Below are 22,600 nucleotides of genomic sequence, written 5' to 3'. Positions count from 1 at the left end.
TATAAATAGTTGACCGTATAATTTAAAATGTGAAGAAGATGGTCAGGGTTGCGGTCAAAAAGAACAAAATACTTTTCAACTATATTTTATCCAACGTTTCGCCCAACTTAATAGGGCTTCATCCCATTCTGCTAGTCTGATTAGTTACCATCTTGAACAGCCTACAAAGTGTGGCGAAACGTCGAATAATATATAGTTGAAAATTATGTTCATCTTTTTGACCGCAACCCTGACCATCTTCATATTTTATTAATCCTGTTTCCTGATGTTTTTGCGTCAGCTGAAAGATTTTAACAAGCAAATTCACAATAAAACTGACTCAAAATCCTCGTCCCCATCCCAAGTCGGACCCTTTGCTCCGATTCGGAAGTGGGGGAGGGGCGCACATGGTTCAATTTCCTGTTTAGTGGTCCGCAGACTTCTATGGGTAGGGATCTGTGGATTTACGCAATAAAATGTATGTTAGGAGAAGTCACGTATAATATACTAGTTAGCTAATCGTTAATTTTAACTAACTCAGTGTTATTTCAGTATTTCATAAATTTTTTATTATTGCAAACTCCTGTATTTATTTTTATTAAGGAAATCATGATAACATCACATTAAAAAATGTATATATGTATATATAGTTGACCGTAAAAAATTATACATAAGAAGATGGTCAGGGTTGCGGTCAAAGGAGAAACAAAAATAGTTTACAACTTCAAAGCAAACGGTTGAACCAAAGCAAACGGTTTGAAGGTTCAACCGTTTGCTTTGAACAGCCCTGATGAAGCCCTGCAAAGTGGGTCGAAACGTCGGAAAATAAATAGTTGTAAACTATTTTTGTTTCTCCTTTGACTGTAACCCTGACCATCTTCTTATATATAAAAAATGTTTATGTTCAGTAAACATGTCGCGTGAAAATACTGAAATAAAAAATACGAAAAATGACGTAGAAATTAATTCACACAATAATGCAAAATCTAATGAGGCTTTAGAATTCCTTTTACAGGACCTGACATCAGTCAGGCTTCACCTTGCTTAAAATTTCTTTGATCAAACTTGTAATTTCTTTATCTATTTCAAACATAAAAGAATTTAAATTATCCATTCATCCACCGAAAATGAAGACAAATTGAAGTTTTTTCACTAGCATGCCAATTCCCGTATTCTAGCGTGCTACATTGTGACAATACGCAATCACTCGAAGGAATAGAGTAGGATAAAAGTCAATAATCTGGAGAAGTGTATAACAAATAGAATACCCTTTAAGGTAATCTTTGCAGTCACTATAAATAAAGTGGAGGGAGAAACTTTTTTAAAAAATTCGTGTCGACTAAGAGAACAATGTTCTTTCCACAGACATATAAATGTTGACATATCCTAGATAAGATTGCCGTAAAGAAAAGCTAATATAATTTCTGTAACGTTGATACAAGAAAAAATAAATTGAAAATCTCTGTCATGTTTAGTAAGTTTTGTTTATTTTTAAGATAAGAGTGTTTCTGAACGACTGTTTTTTTCATAAGTTATAAATAAGGTTAGAAGATAGGACTGTCATATAAAATGAAGGATTCTATGTATTTAATTTTAATTTAAATTTAAAATTTCACAATTGGAAAAAAACGATTTTCCACACAATAGGATTGGTAAATTCTAAACAACATTAATAACTTTAACATTACTTTTCACAAAAAAAGGCCATGTTGCCAAAAATAGAGGCAGGGCTGACCAAAGAGATGAAAAGGAAGTCAACACCTTTCACCTTCCCATCTTCACCTTTTGAGAAGACGTCGTTTAAAAAGAAATGAATGTTTAATCTCCGTTCCTGGAAGTTTCATCACCTCGTCAGCACGGCAGAGAACATCCTTTGACAAAGAGGTCCTAAAGCTTTATGGAATATAAATGCCTTTCTGAAAGTAATACGTTCGCACCTCCTATTTCATAAACTTTTTGCTAATTTGGGGAATACTATTGCAGCAAAATTTAATCTCAAATTCATTTGGCTTTGGTTTTAGTATAGCACAATTTTATAAAAAAAACAAAAAAAAACTCTTGTATGATATAAATTCAAATAAAGTTTTTTTTTTTTAAATTTAAATACAGTTTCCCTACCTCACTGATAGAACCTTTAAAGTAAATCATAACCTACCTACTCATCTCTCTTTTCTCAGTTCGCCGGTGTTCCTCAAGGTAGTATCTTAGGTCCCATTCTTACAGTATCCTTTCTAAATACACCACTAATGCCTGTTGAACAGATTCGATACTTAGGACTCCATCTTGACAAGAGACTTACTTGGAATCCACACACAAGACTGAAACGACAAGAAACTGCTCGTAGATTCCGATTGCTACAACACTTACTTGACAAACGCTCTAAACTTCCCATTCACTACAAAATATTGGTATACATTACAATAATCAGACCAATTTGGACATATGGAATTGAGCTCTGGGGCTCCACCAAACCATCAAATTCTTCCCGCATCCAATCGTTACAATCCAAAATCCTACGTAAAATCCTTGATGCTCCTTATTACGTCACAAATAAACTCATTCATAAAGACCTTAACATTCCATTCGTTGCAGATTTGACCCAAAACAGATATGCGTCTTTTCATTCCAAACTCCTTAACCATCCTAACCCATTAATTCTTAATCTTTCATCCTTAACCATCCCTGATAATCCTCCGAGGCGCCTGAAAAGAAGATGGCCACGGGACCTTCTAATTTAAATTAATGTTTGAAGTACCACCAATGGGTGGTTCCTTCCCAAGATTTTCAAGTGTATATGAAACGTACTACATACTTACCTATTGTATTATTTTGTACAGTTGTAAATTACATTAAATAAATAATTAAAAAAATAAATAAATAAATAAAGTTTCAAGCTGATTATGTTTTTGGTTTTTTTTAAATCATTTAATATTTGATTAAGGTGTATCATATAAAGGTATTAAGATGTATCTAAAGACACCTTTTGTGTATATCTCGTATAAAACAACACGATCAAAATTTAAAGATCACTAAAAGATTACTTGTAATGCAATTAAAATATGTACAAACATAAATTTTATGATTATAAGAACCATTATGCTTAAATACAAATATGTAACATTATAGAAGTTATCAAACGAGAAAGATTTATCAAAGACACCCGTCCCACTGATTCCGATTTCTTCTTTTTCTCCAGTACTCGATTCGTAAACCGATTAAGGAAAAACTGCAACAAGTGCATAAACAGGCGCTACATGACACGTGACAATGGGTGTATGACCCACCTGGAATGAAGTACATGGAAGAATTAATTTTTAGAAAGAGAGAATTCTTAACGAGAAATGGTATATACATGTATTTTTTCTTAAATTTAATAAATGTTTAAATCTTTTTTTTTTAATATGCATGATTATCATTTAATGACAAATTCTTAGACATTTATGAAAAAGAGCGGAAAATCAGACATCGAACATTTGTTTTATTTACTGAATCATTTTTCTTGTATCAGCCATTAAATGCGTCACTCGGACCATTATTTTATGTTCATCAAAAACATCGTCGAAATTTTATGTTATACTACATATATTTTACTAGAAACAATTTTTTTTTTTTTCATTAATTTGTTTAGGTTTTACTTTATAAAACAAGCTCCAGCGCCAGGATTTAAAAATCTAATTATAAACAATACTACAGCTTAGTATAGGCCCGACCTCCACTGAAAATGATACCTTCGGGGGTTTGTTCATCCCCTTTGTAAGTACTTAGCCCACAAGTTTGATTTAATTAAAGCAACTTTTTTAGTAATGATAGCCAGAAGTTTGAATTTTCGATATTCCTCGGCCTACTTTAGTAATTTTTTTTTTATAATTATATATTCATCTGAATCATCGGCAAACTATTTGATAAAATAAAATTTAAAAACAACTGACCATTGATCTCATTATCATCATTAACCATCAAGTGGCCGCTTGGTCTAGGGGTATGATTCCTGCTTTGGGTGCAGGAGGTCCCGGGTTCAAATCCCGGAGCGGCCCGTGATTTTTTTTCTTTAAATAAATAACTAACCCGGCAATACATTATAATTGCTTTGTAACAAACATAGCATTTATGAAAGGCATCAATATCATAATAATTTTGTTATTTTTTTTCTTTTCAAAAAGTTATGAGATCACGTCAAGCAGATAAGTTAAATTTTGATTCAAAATTATATTATACGTTCATTTCTACAAATATTGACAGAATTAAAAGGGTGCCTGCCCGATTAATTCAAAATATTTTTGATAACATGAGAATAAATTTCAACAAGCTTTACAAATAATTGTCTGATTTCAATGATTGGTTTTTGAATTTGTAGGGACTTTGAACACCACTCTCAACTACAGCAAAACAAATAGATTTATGTTCAATTTTCATTATAACATTGTGTCAACTGGAAAAATGGAGGAATGAAAACACCACTTATAATTTTAGTTTTTTACCTCCTAATAAATAAATAATTAAACAAATACATATATACAATTATGGGTGATAAGTATATATACAGGCTATTTTAGTCATCTTGTATAGCCGGATGGCATTTTAAGAGTGGTCGCTGGGTCCGCTGAATGCGGCTTTGCAGTGAAGGCACATGTTTGCCGAGTGACATTTAGTTTTATAAGCATTTTCTGTATTAAGATAAGACATCCAGTGAGATGTTACTGGAATATTTTGTTATAGAGATTTAAAATTTTTAATTAATCTAAAACAATATAAATTTAAATTGATAAATTTGATTCCTTGATAAATTTTTTTCCAAATTAATCTACTAAGATAGTCATTTACCTAAGATTGAATAAATACTTATAGTTAAATGAATTAATCTAAGCTCCAACAACTCCTCATACCATGAAAGATGATAGTATTGGTCTATAAATACAAATATAAAAACTACAAAGCACAAGCACAAATACGTTTTGTTCTATAATGGGAAAGACAATATATAGGACAAGTGATATAGGAAATACAAAATACTAGTCAGCGAAATTTTACAAATTACAAGACTAAAATTTAAATTTATTATGAAATAATAGGTCTCAGATAGTTTATTATTCGCTGTTTCGTGAACAATTCTGACAGCTTGGTCGTTTTTTATTGAATAACAAGTTAATGTTGTAATTAAACCCTAACTGGAAACTATTCTGAAATATATATTGGCATCAGTCAGGAAAATAAAACTATATATAATTAATAAAAAAATAGTAATTTCGTGGAGAAAACTGAAATTTTGAGGACACTTTTCACCAAGTCCTCGGTAGTATAGTGGTAAGTATCCCCGCCTGTCACGCGGGAGACCGGGGTTCGATTCCCCGCCGGGGAGGTACTTTTTTAATACTAAAATGAAATAATTTAAATATTAATAATTAAAATTTAGAACCTATTTCTTAGAAACATTGGGTTTTAATAATATATTTATTATAAACAATATTTTATAATTATTAATATTTAATTAAAATAAATTTGTTTATTCGACAAACAAATTATAGTTTATTTTATTTATTTTATCTACCTTAAAATTTGTTAGAATAGCATATGAAAGAAATTTTTCACTATCATTACAGTTCCAAAAGTAATATCCTGAATTGAAACATAGGAAATGACAGTAATAAATATATTTAGCAAAAAAGCTAAAACAGTGCAAATAAAGAGTATATTTTGAATAAAATGAGAATAACGAAATTATAAAAAAATTATAGGAAAAATATTAATAAATAAATAAAGAATACATATATTAAAATTCGAAATTCTCTTCTTAATAAAAACGTTGAAATAATACTGATTTCAGAAACACTTTTTTATGAAACTTCAACGGCGCATATTTTTCTTTTATTATTCTTTTTAAATATAGTAATAAAATAAATAATATATATCTCCAGTTATATGTACATTCCAAAACATTTTTTTTTTAATAATATTAAGTCTAATATTTTATTTTTTTAAATATAAAACATTGACGTTTAAAAGTTTTCAGTTTTTTTTTATTTGCACAATAAATTTCATTATATAACAAATTCTAGTTTGTCCCCTGAATCTATTTCTTTATAATTTTATTTCGTCACTTGCTTAAAAGTATTTCTTAAATAACTGGAAACCGCCTAACCATATAAACTTTCTTTGTATATAGGAAAAATTGGACATAATACGAATAACTAAAATATAAATGAAGAATAAAATTTAACATTCAGTTAATTGAAGCGTATAATCAACTTGGATTCTAAAAAAAAAAGTATCACATAAAACAACAATATAAAGTTTCTTTTATTACTCCAAAGCACGTAAGGAGGAACGGCAAAAGTAATAAAACTAGAATTACTAGGGAGTCCTAGACAGGAATTCTTTGGGTTACCACACACACGGAGTAATGCCGCAATAAATAAAATGTTCAAATTGATTATTATGGGAAAAAATCCAATAAAACTTTCTGGGATCAGTAAAATAGATAATTTATGTTCAATGATAATATTGTGTCCTCATAAATTTAATATTTATAGGCTAAAAAAAAAACGTGATAATTATATTAATTAAAGTACATACGGTATAAATTAGAAACAGAATCCAAGCAAAGATTCCTCAAAGCATTTTAATAACATTACGTCCATTTCTACCAAAACAAGAAATAATGATGGAAAAAAAAATCAACAACGTAAAAAATACCAACCGTGCACTTAATTAATAATTATGAGTGATAAAGAGAAAAATACAATAACACAACAAAGAAAAAATGGCAACAATATCTGACTTCAGTTCATTGAACTCTCGAAAAACATTACAATGGTATGCAAAAGAGCAAATAGAATAAAACAAACAAGAAGAAGCAACTAATATAAAACATAAGAATATTTATGAAGAAAAAATAATGTGACGTAACTAGATTCATTATGATCTCTCCCACTCCCCAACTAAACAAATAAAATAAAGTTAATAAAATTCTAATACGAAGGTGGACCTGGTTTTAAAAAGCTAACTCCATTTTCCAGGCATATCTCACTGCTACTTTCTCTAACTTATTTTTCAGACACGTGCTTGAATAATCTTCATATAATTTATTATCATTTTAAAATCTTTAGTTTAAAATGTTTAAGCGTGTTAAATAGAAAAACTCATGTTCAATGGAGAAATATTTCCTTCTTTTACCATGTTAAAACGATATAACATATAACATGGTTGAGAGTCTGTTACTAGGTCTGTTAAATGGAGAAATATTTCCTTCTTTTACCATGTTAAAACGATATAACATATAACATGGTAAAGAGTTACTGGGTCTGCTAAAAGGAGAATGGCGTCACACAACAGCAATGGGATATCAAAGAGCCCTGATCTATCCCTCATACGTGGGGGATGGATATAGTGGGCTCGGGGATCCTTAGGTCGAGATTTTAAATATTGTATATAATTTATTTTACATTGTTTGATTGTGTTCGTTTTATTCTTCTGTTTATATCATATTGAGATTTTATTTATTTATTTCTATTTTATTTATTTTTGGTAGGAATTTATTAAATTAGAACTATTATTCATGGCCCAAGTTTCTGGCAGATTGTAATACTTATCAGTGAATAAAGTAATAATTCTAAAAAAAAAAAATGGGAGTTGAGAGAGATAACACTATTAATTTTTTAACACTAAAATTTGCATAAAATGAAAGAATAATGGTAGAATTTTAAATCTTGCCATAGCTTAAGCATAAAAATAAATAAGGCAAAAAACCATTTTATTGGGCTATAGCTCTCAGTAGAGTACTGTTTAGAGAAATAACATAAAATAGCAAAAGAAATTTTTAAAATAATGGTTACCTAAATAAGGTAGTTGAAACTTGCTGGAGGTAACATTTGAAAGTGTCTCCACCAGTAAAGGCGAATTAATCCTTATTTGTATTTCTCTATAGAATAAATAAAACCGTTAGCCCGTAGAATAAAAAGAATTTTTAACTGACATAACATCCACATATCATATAAATGTAATAACAATCTCTATAATAATTTATATTTTATTTTATTTTTATTAATTTATACTCTATATTTTCTCTACTCTAAAAGACAAAGCTGGCAGAGATAAACCCTCGAATATAATTTAGCAAGTAGTGCTCAGGCTGAGAGGACTAATATGTAGGACAGGTTCCCTAGTATCTCTATAGAAGAAAAACTGTCCATAAATATAGAATCGAAATTAAAAAAAAAGATACTACAAAAAGATAAAAAAGATACTGTTTCCATGAACAATTGACCTAAATACTTGACTAATGAATCGATCGACAATAAAGTTTGTAAAAAATATAAATATATATAATTGTATATATGTAATTGTATATATGCTTGTATAAAATATATATAATGATGATATAATAGTTGAACGTGAATTATTCTATATATGATATCTTCACTAACCGCATCAACGATCATCTCATATATGTATATATATTTTATTATTGAATTAGATTTGGACAAAAACGATATGATTATTTTTTCTACTTCAAAACGTCAAACTAATACATAATATAAATGCAACATATCGCACTAGTATTTCTAAAGTGACATAAGTCTAAAACTTACATTTTTGGAAAAACGGGAAAAACTGTTAGTGAGGGGGAATAGCATTAAGACAGCAAGAGTGACACAAGTGCCCTCTGGCGAACAAGCTCTGAAGCTAGGTTGATACAGTTTTGATGATTCATAAAGATATATTTACCAATTTCTTTCATAGTCATAACTCAAAAACACCGATTTTTGAGTTGTGTCACTTTAGAAATACTTGAGCGATAAGTACATTTTTTGAATTATTGAAAAAAAAAGTTTCTTTCACGGTGAAAAAATATAATAATATTCACATACAAAAATAATAATAAAACGTGAGATAAATTACAGTATTTATAAATACGTAATAGAATTTCAAAACGTATCTTGTCCATTTTACTAAATGTTTAGATAACCGCAATCATGTTGGCGTGTGTTAATATAGAATGTACTCTTTAGATGATTTACAAATTCAATTTTCTATATATTTTGAGTTATTTTAAACGAAAATATAGAAAGCGAGAAAATAACTGAGAAAAAGCTTTCTTTGTTTTTTTAAAATTTTAATCACAGACAGCCGTAAAAATAGAAAGAAAAAAGTAGATTTATGAAAAGAATTAAGAAGCTATGTTTTAGAATTTCACAACTTATAAGTCGATAAGCAAGAGCCCAAAAATCATTAAAAATGAGTTTTTCTACATACCAAATCTAACAATATCGCTCAAGTCTCTAAAACTTTTGATTAAAGATATGAGCTGAGAATAAACATCAATAGAAATGCAGAGTTCATTGAATGAACACCTGAAACAATTGGCTAATCCTACGGAAAAATAGGCAGATAAATTATTGCTGGGAATGAAGTGAGGCTCGCTGGGGAAGAGGGCGAGAAGACATACGAGTTCCCTCCTAATTACACACCCAAACCTCCCCACCCCCTTAATAAAAATAACTCCAGGCCGTAGTAGGGAGATTAATGAAATAGCCACCCTCCTATTTGGCTACTGGGAGATTGAATATAACTTCTAGCCTAACTAGATTAGTTTGGAGAATTTCAATATTTGCAGATATTTATTATCTAACGAATAGAAACCCGATGAAATAAGTTAATCCTTGCAAAATGCCGGCCTTAGAAATTTGGCACTCGGGCGATTACGTCACGAGAATACCCAAACCCCCCCCCCCCCCAAAAAAAATAATAAAAAGATTCTTAAGCTTTTTTGTATTTGGATTGTATTTCGTTCATTATGTCTCTAATTCAGTTGCTTTGATACTGAGCTAAAATTAATTTACATCATAAAACGGCCGGATTTAACCGGGAGTTACTTCCGCTTTCCTTTTAGTACAAGAGCCCAAGAGGAGAAAAAAGTCAGTTATCTCACCCTAATTTTTGATTACTTTAATGAAAACTATGTATAATTACTAGCCAAAATTGATGAGTCTGCCAAGTATAGGTAGGGGGAATAAAAAATGGCGTCTGTTTCAAAGCGATAAAAAGCTCTATATCTTAAACAGTAGGAACAACACAAGAAAACCTAAGAGAATGTCATTTGAAGAATAGTAAATTTGCTAAAATGTGAGCCCTAATAGAGTTATTTACGTTAAATATTTTTCGAGATATAGCTTTTTAAAAAGCAACGTTGCAGAAAAATGTTGTATGGGGCGTACTGAAAGATCAGTAGTGAGTGAATTTATTTTGAAAAATGTATATCTCAAAAACCATTTAACGTACAGATGTCTATTAGCACTCAAATTAAAGCTTGTTTAATGATCTATAAACTAGTTTATGATGTTTATCTTCGTAGGAGTAATAGTTTACATGAAAGTTGCTAAAATAATTTGATTTATAGTTCTTCGGACAAATTTTCATTTGCCAAATTTATATTCATATGTGAATACCATATAAACTATTACACCTACGAAGATAAGTGTCATAAACTACATTATAGAGTGTTAAATTTCCTCAATTTGAGTGTTGGCAGACATATGTGCGTCTTATGGATCTAGAGATATACTTTTTCAAATATCCATAATTTTATATCAACAACTAGAAATTAACATTTTGTGAGTTTATTTTGTCAAATATCATAAAAAGTACTGCTTCTACAAAGAAAAACATCAACAAGCTTTTTTGTAGTAAATTTAACTAGCTTTATATATAGGGAGATGGTCAGGGTTAATCAATTTATCAATTTAATCACTGTAAATCAATTTATTTTAGCAAATGTCATGAAAACTACCATTCCTACGAAGGTAAACATCATAAACTTCTCTATAGTCCATTCTTATGAGATATAGATTTCTCAAAATAAATTAACTAACTTTTAAGAAATTTTACTTTTTAAAAATCTATATCTCCAGAACTATTGGGGGTAAATAGGTCTTTTAGGGCTAATATTTCAGCAAATTTAATCTTCTTGAAATAATGTTCCTCAGATATTCTAGTGTTGTTTGTAGTTTTTAAGATACAGAGCTCCGGATGAAAAAATAATGTTTTTTTAAGGTTTTGAAACAGCCACCATTTTTTATTCCTCTTACCTATACTTGGCAGACTCATCAGTTTTGACTAGTAATTATACATAGTTTTCATTAAAGTAATCAAAAATTGAAGTGAGGTAACTGCTTTTTTTTTTTTCTTCCCGGCTCTTGTACTATTACTAATCGGTTATCTATCGTCCGGGTTGCTCTGTTAGCTTTTAAATTAGATAGCCGAGTGTTCATTATGAATCGAAAGCACCTGTGTTTTTTTTTTACTGTTGCTTTCTGTATCGACGTTGTAATCTACGTCACAGGATGCACGCCATTTGCAAAAAAAGAATTTATGAAGTGGGCCAGTGGGGTAGCGTGGGTGTCAGCCGCCCGGGGCGTAGGAAAATTTGACCGCCCCCTTATTTAGGTATTTCAATTTAAAAGACTAAAATATACAGTAATTTTTATTTTTTTGGAAAGAAATATCATATTTACCATATACTACACAGGTTAAAAATAAAAATTAATGAAATGAAATGGTTCAAATTTTTGCAAGATATTTTAAATTATATATATATAAATGATTGATTTTTTTTTGTTTTTTTTATATATGAAGATGGGGAGTAAGGTCAAAAAGGAACAAAAAATAGTTAGCAACTATTTATTTACAAACTTTTCGCCCCATTTTGCAGAGCTTCTTCAGGGCTAAAAAGAGGATTAAAAATTGTGTAAATATAAGTACAAAAATGATATGAAAATGAAACAAAAAGAATATATAATATGTACAATAATAAGCGTATATTTAAAAAAAAAAAAATAGTCTTTAAATCTAATAGTCTATTAGATTTATTTTTTATTATTATAGTTGTTTGAGAGTGGTTTAGTTAGTTAATAGTCTATGTTATTTCTTTTTTATATACTTATTATTATACATCTTATTTTTTTTGTACTTATGTTTACATAATTTTTAATTATACCTTAGTTTACTTTTTTGTATCTTTTTATCCTACATTAACAACATATTTTTTTCTTTTGTATCATTTTTGGTCCTGATGAAGACCTTCAGAGTGGGGCGAAACGTTTGCAAATAAATGGTTGTTAAATATTTATTGTTCCTTTTTCACCGCATCTCCTTTATTATAATTATTTTGGTGAAATTTTTCCGCCCCCTAAAAGTGCCCTCCCCTACTACGCAACGCCACTGAAGTAAGCATACTTAATCGCACTTTTGAAGAGCGGGCAAATGAAAATGAGCTCTTCAACTGCTTTAGGGTGTCTATAGTACACTTCCATGTACCCAAAAATCGATTAAAAGATTGTCTTCAGTGGTAGAACACATAATTAAAAAATCGTTATTAAACCAATTTATATTAAGTTTTAAAATGACGTTGGTCGGATACCGATATAACCGCGTTTCAGTTTTAAAATAAGATATTATTTTGTTTTCCCACACCAGAGAACAAAAAAGTAATGTGCTGATTTAACATTCAGACATGCTCGTAATTCCATACTTTTTTACAATGTCCTTGAAGGATGGATATATATTGTCTATTGAGTCCATAAATTTGCTCAAACTGATCCCATACAACCGATAATTATGAATGGTAAGCAAACAGGAATAAATCAACTTAAAAAACGAAACAATACTTTTGAAAAACAAAAAGACAAATAAGCAAGGTATACATCCATAGAAAATACATTTTATCCTCACTTTTTTTATAACTTTTATTTCTTTTTTCTACTTTATTTTTGGCATAAGGGGTGGGTATCATACAGTCACCAATCTATTCCAAGCAGAGTGGGTAGTAAGTTTTCTAAGATGGGGCCACTAAATAAACCTGGGAGGGATTCTTATTATTGAATTTATTTATTGTTATAATAAAGCACCTTTTATTACATATATAATTCTTTAAACAATTTATATTTTCTTCTTCCACACTTGTATATGTACCCCTTTTAAGGAAGGTTAATTTCCTCTTGACTCGTGTTACAACGGGGGTCTATTATAATTTTTAGGACGTCTGTGCACTAATATGTAATTATAATCAATAAATTAACGTAAATAAATACATTTTATGAATAAATAACCTATTTCTGTGCTAAATCAGCAATGCACCATGCTGTATATGGTATAACAAAAAAAAAGTTGTGAGACCCATTTCTTATCTTTTTATTTATGATATTTCCGAGCAAGATAAAATGAATATAATATTCTAAACAACAGACTACTCCATCAAGATTTTTTTTTTTTTTAAATCCACTTTTAATATTTTAGTTAAATAAATATTTTTTTTACAATTAGAAACTTTTAAACAGTACTGACATAATTTTTCATGGTATATTCATGTATGTATGATTTTTCACCTCTAAAAGTAATGTTATGAATGATATGTTTTATATAAGATTAAGAGAGTAACCTGTTTAAATGGAATATCAAGGGACCTAGAATTGTTTATCACTTAAAAACACTTTTTATTTACCTACTTTTCCATAAGAAGACATAAAATAATATAAAACAGAAAGAATAGAAACAAATGTAAATGTTTCCCTCAGGAATTATTAACGAAAAACATATAATTCCCTGAAAAAATTAAAACACATTAGCAAGAAAGAAGTATTTTAGACTGCTCATTTTTGTATAATGAAGAGAGTGGGCTTCACTGCTACAGAATATGAATGAGGAGAACAATATCCAAATATCATTGAAAAAACAATAGGATGTTTAAATGAAAAAATCCTAGTTTCACATAGTTGCGTAACAGTTGAAAAGAGAATGATCTTCATAAAATAATGATAAAATTATAATTTGATAGAGTTAGAATTTTTGAATTAGGTAGTAAAAAGGTATTCATTTATTAGCCAATGAAAAATTTAATTTAATTAGATAAATTAAAACCTGCAGAGATAAAATAATTTATTTTTAGAAGCTATTTTAGGAAATTTAAAAACCTACTTCAAACTTTGGAAGTTGTGGTAAAAAATTATTCAAAATAGTTATTATATTCAAAATTACTTATAAATGATATTTAGAGAGGTCAGTGTTCCAAATGTTTAAGAAAAAAGCAAATTTTAGAGAATACTTCCCAGACTTAATATGGGAAAATCGGGTAAAAATTATAGGGAAATATTAGATTTTGCTTCCACCTAATAAGTTATTGCACCATGAAGTAGGAATTGTTACTATATACTCTTGCTGTTAAAGTAGATTCAGTTACTGTCTCAAGTCAAACTTCCACTCTTTTATAATAACTTCTATAATTGTTACTTTTTAAATCAAACCTCCACTCTTTTATAACAACACAGATGAGTAAAAATCATACCAGACCTAACTCTTCCAGAAGAAATGGTTTGTGGGAATCTAACATATATCTCAATGTTTTCTGGTTAGAAAAACAACTTTACAGTATGGTTATAATCTTTAAATGAAGATTATTAAAAGGCCTTTTTATCTTTTCTGGCCTACAGAATCTTAATCAACGATTTTAAGATAATATAATTTTAGTTTATAATATTTATATTAAAAATAAATATTGATAAAATTAGACAATCAGCATTTATATTATATACATATTAAAATATTACTGAGAAATTAAGATAATTACATACATATTAAATATGGAATATAAAAATATGAAGACAATTTTCTGTTCCATATTTAACTTATTTACTATCTAGATAATTTTATTCCACAATGGGCAGATTGATAATATAAAAAATATACTTATTATTTATATTCAGTACTACTGAATTCTTTACAAGTTGTGTAAAATTGGCCAAGTCAAAGTCGTTTAGTTGTTTTATTTTCCTTATAACTATTGTTTAAGTTTAAATTGTATCAAAACCAATTAGATGTGTTTCAATGTCAGCATTTATGTTTTTATGGTAAAATAATTTCTTATATCACTCGACTTGTATAGTTTTTCATGTCTCAACAAAAATTATTTATAGCAAATGGGAACTAAATAATAATGCATAGTACACATAGCACCCTCACACATATTTCTTTTTCCTAAGGAATATAAGGGTTAACTCTAATTTTGAAAAAAGAAATGATAAAGTAAAGCTATTCAAATTCTGAAGATTTGTTTTTCATTTCATTTTTAAGATTTTTTTTTAACAAGAGTTTTCTTTTTTCAAAAATTGACTTGAGAAATCTTTTTTTAAAAGATTTTTCAAGGATTTTTTCTTTTTAAATTGACAAGCTCATGTTTGAATGGATTTATTACCTAATACCATTGATTTTTATTTGTGTTCCCTTTTTTTGAGAAAACAATTGCTACTGTTGAAATAAGTATAAAGAAGATAAGAATTTTTTAAGAAAAATATTCTCAATTTGTTTAATAATGCTCTGGTATTATTTAAAATAAATAAATGTTTAAAGAATTTGAAAATTAATCAATCAACAGAATGCCCAACCGAGTAAACCAATATCTGCACTAATTTTAAAGATCTCAATAATAAACTAAATTTTGATCGCTTTTGAATGATTTATTTTCAGTATTTCTTAATGAATAGAAAAGTCATTCATTTAGGAATAGAAAAATACTTTTTATAGAAAAAAAAGCCTATCCTGTTTTAGCTGAATATACTATAAAAGAATCTTATGTTTTCATTACAATTCTTAATGAGGACCAGTTAGGCAAGAATACATTAAAATAAAAACTAAATAAAATAAAAAAGTGATGTAGAAGAAACTCTATTATTTCATAATAAAATTAAAGTAAAATACTCGAGCCAAAAAAACAAAACAAAAAACTATAAATTTCAATCATAACTATAAAAATTTAAAACCCTATTTCCATTAACTGTGATATTTTTAAAAATATACTATATAATCAGTCTTAGTTTTTGTTGACAGATTTATAGAAAGCATCAGAGTGGAAAAATTCTTAGCACAGAATCTTTCAGATGAGGCATAAATGCCTTTTAGAAATGGAAAAACATAATGTATCCACAGTGAGAAAATTTGACTATTTGTCAAGTCAATAGCAGTTTCTATTTAAATTGAAGTTTCAGTTTCAGTATAAATGAACCATTATGAAATGAGTATAAATGAACAGTTCAGTATAAATGAACCATTTTTTAATGTGCAGATGTATAAACCTTATCAGACAGTCCACATGTTGAAGGATATGTATTTAAAAAAATTATGTGTATATTATTTATATATATTTAAATTTTAAAACAATTATTTCTAAAATTTTGAAATTTTTTTTTATAATTATGATTTTTACAAGTATTCTTATAGGTGATTTGTTTAAATAAAAAAATTGAATTTGTGTATCTACCTGAGACTCTCTTTGGCCTTATGTGTGCCCACTCTTGCAATATACTATAGCACTACTACCTGTCCATCTAAAAAGTAATTTATGGCATAGTATGCGAAAGATGTTAGAACCAGAACTTTGAAAATATTAGATCTGAACAGGATTAACAATATATAGAGTATAAGGCAAAAATGCAATTAAAGCTGACCAAACTTAATATATACCACATCATTTTGATTAGTTTGGGCTGAAATAAAACTTACTTTGATTTCAGTGTTCCTCAAGTTGCTGAAAAATACCTTCAACACCTTGGAATAAAGCTCAAATGATGGGCTAATGAGGATTAATAAGCAAACATTATTCCAGAATATTAAATATCAAGGTTTTCAAAATCAATAATGATTAAACTAATCTAATGTTTAAATTTATTAGCTAATAAACAGTTTAATTAAATTTATGTAGTAACTATGTGTTTTTTATTTCATTCAACAATAATAATAACAAAAATAAGGAGTCATTATACTCATTCTAGATATTTTATATAAATCGCTAGATAAATATATATTCCAGTACTATATAAGTAATGTAACAACTATAAGGTGTTTAGATAAAAACATGAATTACAGATACACATACAAGCATAGGAATAATAATTATATGTAAATTTATTTATGAATATGCATGATTTTTGTAATCTGCATAGAAGGAATTAGCTAACAAAACATTGCATTGAGATGTATTAAGGTCATTTACAAAAAGAAATAGGTATTGCTCAGTAAAAAATATAAGTTAATAAGAATTTAAACTTTTAATTTTAAAGAATAAATACAGAAATAAATTCCTTCCCTCTTTATATAAATTCTTAAATTGTTAAGTAAAAAATTGATTGTAGTCACTCACTGAAAATAAACTTAAGTGTTCTGAATATTGTGATATATATTAATTTTGAAAAAAAACATAAAATATAGTTAAAAATAAACTTTATTTAAATAACTTTATTTTGAAAAAAAAAAACATTAAATATAGTTAAAAATAAACTTTATTTTACTTACATTTAGAAGAGTGAATCTGTTCATCTACTGGCTGATATGGTTCTTCATCGTCCAAATCAATTGTTTTCCAAACAACCCGGCTTCTCAGGAGCATCCTACATGGTTAAGTGAAAAAAAATATTTCTTTGAAAATGTCAGAAAATAAAATATAAGAGAGAAATTTTAGACTTATGCCACATATAATTTGAATTTATAAAATGTAACAACTAAATTGACCAGAGTTGAAACAAACAAATAATTTTATATTACAATAATTCTTTTCCACAAAATTATGTAAAAAGTGTATACAAGTTTCTATCCATTTAATCTTAAATACAAGAAAACATGGTGTATAGCATTATCATTTTCTTATTAATTGGAGAATTTATTGCCAGCCATTAAAGGTATACTGGATAAAAAGAAATCAATCACTGCTGAACCATTCTGCCAATAAAATTGCATTGAATTGAATTACAGACATTTTAAATCTTCTTTAGAATTTTAATTTTTAATTCAATAAATAAAAAAAAAAATGTAAAAACTTTATTTATAGAAAAATTAATTGTTCATAAAATCAACTTTTAGCAGATTGGATATATAAAAAATAAATAAGCTTCAATTAGTTTAACTATTTTGAGTAACAGATTACAATAATTACTCAACTACAAAAGGGTAGTTATGATTCACAATATCTAAATGGGCTTTGATAATTTTATATTATTTAGGAACTAGCAAGTAATCTTAAAATCTTAAATTAATGATAAGCCTAACAGAGAAATAAAATTTATGTGTATGTTTATCTCATAATATAGAACCAAAAATTCTTCATTATCACAACAAGGATAGCTATAATTGGAATTTTAAAAGTTAAATTGATTTTAGTTCCAAATCATAATTATGTATACTGAGTTATTAAACTGTAAATTAATGATTAACTACACTAATCACTAACAATTAATAAAAATATATTTACATTAAAAAAATTAATATAAAAGAATAATTAAAAGATTACTCATGAATTATAATAAATAATTATTAATGCACATAATCAGCAGTTATTTTAGAACTGGTTAATGCAAAACAGATCCACAAACATCTTCTTTTGATTTTATTCAATTACTTGATAACTTTATATTTTTATCTGAACTAGATATTCAAATGAATAATATTTTAAAATATTAATAATTATAAAAAAATTATTAATAAATACGGATTTTTAAATTTAGAAAATATAGAACAATTAAAAACTTCATTGTTAAAATATGTCTTGGATGTTTTTACTGTTCCATTCTTAAAAAACTTTGTGAGAGAACAGATGTAATTCTATGCCATGTGGTTTCATTAGTATATAAAAAATAATGAAGAGACGTCACTAGAAAAAGGAGATGTTCCCAGCAAAAGAAGCAGTCTTATTTTGAATTCTAGTTCCGAATTCCTTTCAGTATTTTTTTTTTTTCATACAAAGGTACACTTTCCGTAGTGCTAGAGTTCCAGAATTCTTTATACTGGGTCAATTGTTTCTGAGACCAGTGCACCCACGCGAATTATTAACTAGGCCAATGGTATACAAGTCGAGTTACCAGTTTCATTCATGGAAAGGCTTATAATATAAGTAATTTATCAAGGATTTCTTCTTTAAAAAAAATTTAAATTAAATTAAAAAATAAATCACTTTTATTTATTTTTTTCATTGAAAGTTGATAAAAGAATGAAATAAATAAATTTATACAAGGCGACTGAACTTCCTCATATTTTTTAAAAACAATATGACAATGCTAATGTTTGGGAGAGACATCTCCATATTCAGTTTTCTGTAAAAATATTATGCTGAATATCAGAAGGATTACCTATAGAATTAAAAAAAAAAAAAAAGAAAAATGGATAATAAATTTTAGATATTGATATGAAAAAGTAAATTTAACTAAATTCAAAAGGAATTGATTTTAAGAAAATTTCAACACAAAGCTAACGACTTCAAATTATCTTTTCATAACAACTAGCAGGTCAAGTGGTATAGAAACCGAACCAGTAAAACGGGAAGAGAGAGTGTATCGAAAGGTTTACAATGCCGTGTAAAATATCCCAGTGACAATGGCCTGGAACGGCAATCTGCCCTGATTGTACAATCAGCTCAAACTTTCATGGTCACACATTTAAAAGTGAGAATGATCTAACAGGTTCCACAGGTGAGGTGTGGGTAAATGTTCATTCCTGTTTTGGTCATATGTGAATTTTTCAAGCTTTTATCACTCTTACCTGCCTCTTAGCAAAAGCTCAATTATTTATTCTTCTGAAATCAATTATCGATTTCAATCACACAAATGAAAATTACTAAGTATCTCAAGGTATCTGCTTGAATAAATACTGTTATCAGACCATGAATTACAAGATAAGGAAGAGAAAAGCAAAATGTTTGGGTATGAGTAAGATAAAAATTTAAATAACCGAGAAACATAGTTCTTTGAAGCAAAAGTTTATTTAATATATATACAAATCTTTATTTGAGAATTATAAATTTTTACAACTTACAAAACAGAATAAAAATAATTTTAAAATACAATTCGTTCAACAAATTTTTTACATAAAAAAAATGTTTTTGAACATTTTATTAATAAAACATAATTAAAATAAAAATTACAAAAATAATGACAACCACAATATTAATTCCACTTGGTATTCAAATTACCTTGTTGAAGAATGGCAATTAACCGTTATAACACTTTTACACTCGATAAATACATCGTATTTGGAAAAAACAATAAAACAGGAAAATTAACTAACTTCACAAAGTTGAAACCAAGATCAAACTGACACTATCTCCCCTCCACAAATGAGTTCTCATCTCTGACCAGAGAGTGCGCTAGGTGCCTTTCCCCACTCTACAGGAAAAAGGATCGACTTACGATTTATATTTATGGTTGAAAAATAGAGAAGGCAGAAGGAGGATTTCCCTTAACAAAAAATTTGCACACAAAGGTTGCATCTTTCTCTTTGTGAAAGGTTGATTCCTTTAAAAAACTGTAATATGACCCTATGCAACCGACATTTTCTTCGATTCACCAGCAGCTTTGTTACATTGTCATCCATTAGAAATGATTTACTACATTGTTTGTATAAGTATCTTTATCAAGCAAGAAGTATTAAAAAGTAGCTTTTAAAGAGTTTAAAAATAATTACCATTAAACAAACATAAAGTGTGATTTAGCCATATATGGCTAAATACAACAATGCCAAACAACTATATACCTATTTAAGAACTTCTATTTTAATTCGGATTTTTAAAAAATTATCTTACAACTATATATAATTTTTCAAAAAAGGTATATATTACTCGTTCGTTTGGCCTAAATTGTAAATAAGGGCATTAATACAAAAAAATACTAATAATACCAAGTTTTTAGTAAAGATTCTACAATTCACTGATTATGATGCCTATATTGTTTTCAGAAACTTATCATATTGTTACTCATGTTTTATTAAAAATTACACCAAGAATCTTTTTCGTATTTCGTTTGATATTTTTAAAATAGTAGGCAACACATTATCTGTAAAGAAACATTATTTTTTTATAATGGAACAGCGCATTTGAAAATAATTGATAAAACAGAATCTCCAGAAGAGAGATGAGGAAATGAAATCATACATGAATCACTTGCAAACATATAATAAGAGGAAATCATAACAGATAGTCATGATAGACACTTCGGCAAAGCAATGATTCAAAATTCAAATTCGTTTCATCATATGTGCATAACCTAGAGTGCAAATATATGTTGAAAAGTAAATCGGAATTTTTATTTTTTTAGATCGCTCATTTATTGATGAAATTAATAAAGCAAAATTACATCAATGTCAATGAAAATCAGAAACGATCAATGATTAAGTAAAAGGCATTCTTCACGTTCTTGAAAAATGAGGTTTTTAATAATCTCTAGGAAAGTGAATTTGAAGTCATTAAAAAAACGACCTTTGCCCGGATTACTAATCTAAATAAGTGCTCCAAAATCACTTGTTACATTCAATCATCCATTTTGATTGGTTTATTGGAACGATTTATACTAAAAATATTTCTAGTGGTTAAGAATCATTTCAATTTTTTTTCAACCTACTTTTTATTATTTTAATTATATATTTTATTTAAAATGGTCTCTAAATTTTTTTATTTATTTTTTAGAACAAAACTATCTGTACAAAAAGAGCTGCAACAAGTATTATTTGAAGTTTTTTTTCTATTTGATTCAACACTCAGGAATGAATTGAGTTATAGGTTGATGAAATTAGAGCTAACTCAATCAATTAGTTCCGTTCAATGCACAGGCAACTTCCACTTAAAAAAGTCTGCAAATGCCCTCCAACAATAATTAATGAACACAAATAAAATAAATGTATCTTTACACATAGTTTTAATGTAATTTTCGATTAATATTACTGTAATTAATTTTTTATTTCTAAGGGCGCAACTAACCTTTCACCTGACACTGAAAATCCTAAGAAAGAAAGAATTGAATATTTTTTACTCAAATTCTACAGCTTATACCTGATTAAAATATAAAAATAAATATATGCACCAATTTATATATATTTGTATTACACATATATTACATGTGGTCATTCTTAAATGTCGAACCTAAATATTAAGGAGGGGTTAATTCTTAGATTAAACTAATATTAAATTTTAAAAGCAATATTAATATTTATAGTGATAGAACTAAAAAAAAGAAAACTCTAAAACAATAAAGGATAGGAATTCAATTTAAAAACTCAACAAATTAATGAAAAATACCTGTTCTAAATACGGTCAAACATCGATCTTTATATAAACATACAATTAATTGCGATTATAAAATCAGTAAATAATAAACATACCTTGTTTTCCATACATTTTATGAAAAGTAGCAGTAAGCAATAGAAGTTAAATATTAACAAATAAAGTCACATACACTCACGACACTTTTCCCGGTTTAAAACTAAAGATTCCTCACGCCACTAATCTAATTAATTTTGGCGGAAATGAAATATGAACACTAATTATAGAAAATCGGACTAACGTGCTAATTTTCGAAGAAAAATTTATAATTTATAATTATGTTTAATTATTTAATCGTTAAATATCGAGAAACTATTAGTTAAGCCATAAACTAACGGTATGTATACATTATAATATAATGCAAGCTTGAAAATAACTTTTAAAATAAAAGTATTTATCTTAAGTATATGTAATAAATATTCAATAAATTATGACAATACAAATATAATTAATTGGGTAATTGAGATTTTATATATTCTATTAATATATAACATAAATACTACC

General features: G+C 27.6%; 1 protein-coding gene and 2 non-coding genes across 8 annotated transcripts in view; 2 read left to right on the top strand and 1 right to left on the bottom strand.

Annotated features, from left to right (window-relative positions):
* Positions 1-22,248, bottom strand: part of LOC106682966 (dystrophin) — a 616,519-nt gene extending 594,271 nt beyond the window's left edge. For 4 of the 6 annotated variants that reach the window (XM_067049742.1, XM_067049748.1, XM_067049750.1 and 1 more), the window contains exons 1-2: positions 19,976-20,125; positions 17,311-17,405 (exon numbers count right to left, since the gene is read on the bottom strand). In XM_067049742.1, coding sequence (XP_066905843.1) covers positions 17,311-17,404 — 94 coding nt within the window. In that variant the 5' untranslated portion in view covers position 17,405; positions 19,976-20,125. Of the gene's footprint in view, positions 1-17,310; positions 17,406-19,545; positions 19,626-19,975; positions 20,126-22,155 lie in introns of those variants that run through there. The other 2 variants (XM_067049744.1, XM_067049743.1) reach the window with 2 other exon arrangements.
* TRNAP-UGG (transfer RNA proline (anticodon UGG)) lies at positions 3,942-4,013 on the top strand. Its single transcript has one exon. It is a non-coding gene; the product is annotated as a tRNA-Pro (tRNA).
* TRNAD-GUC (transfer RNA aspartic acid (anticodon GUC)) lies at positions 5,264-5,335 on the top strand. The gene has a single exon. It is a non-coding gene; the product is annotated as a tRNA-Asp (tRNA).
* Positions 22,249-22,600: the final 352 nt, after the last annotated feature.

The sequence above is a fragment of the Halyomorpha halys genome, unplaced genomic scaffold (genome assembly GCF_000696795.3).
Source record: "Halyomorpha halys isolate HHAL.00 unplaced genomic scaffold, Hhal_1.1 Scaffold455.1, whole genome shotgun sequence".
In the NCBI taxonomy this organism is placed as follows: Eukaryota; Metazoa; Arthropoda; class Insecta; order Hemiptera; family Pentatomidae; genus Halyomorpha; species Halyomorpha halys.
This window is presented reverse-complemented; position numbering and strand designations above follow the sequence as displayed.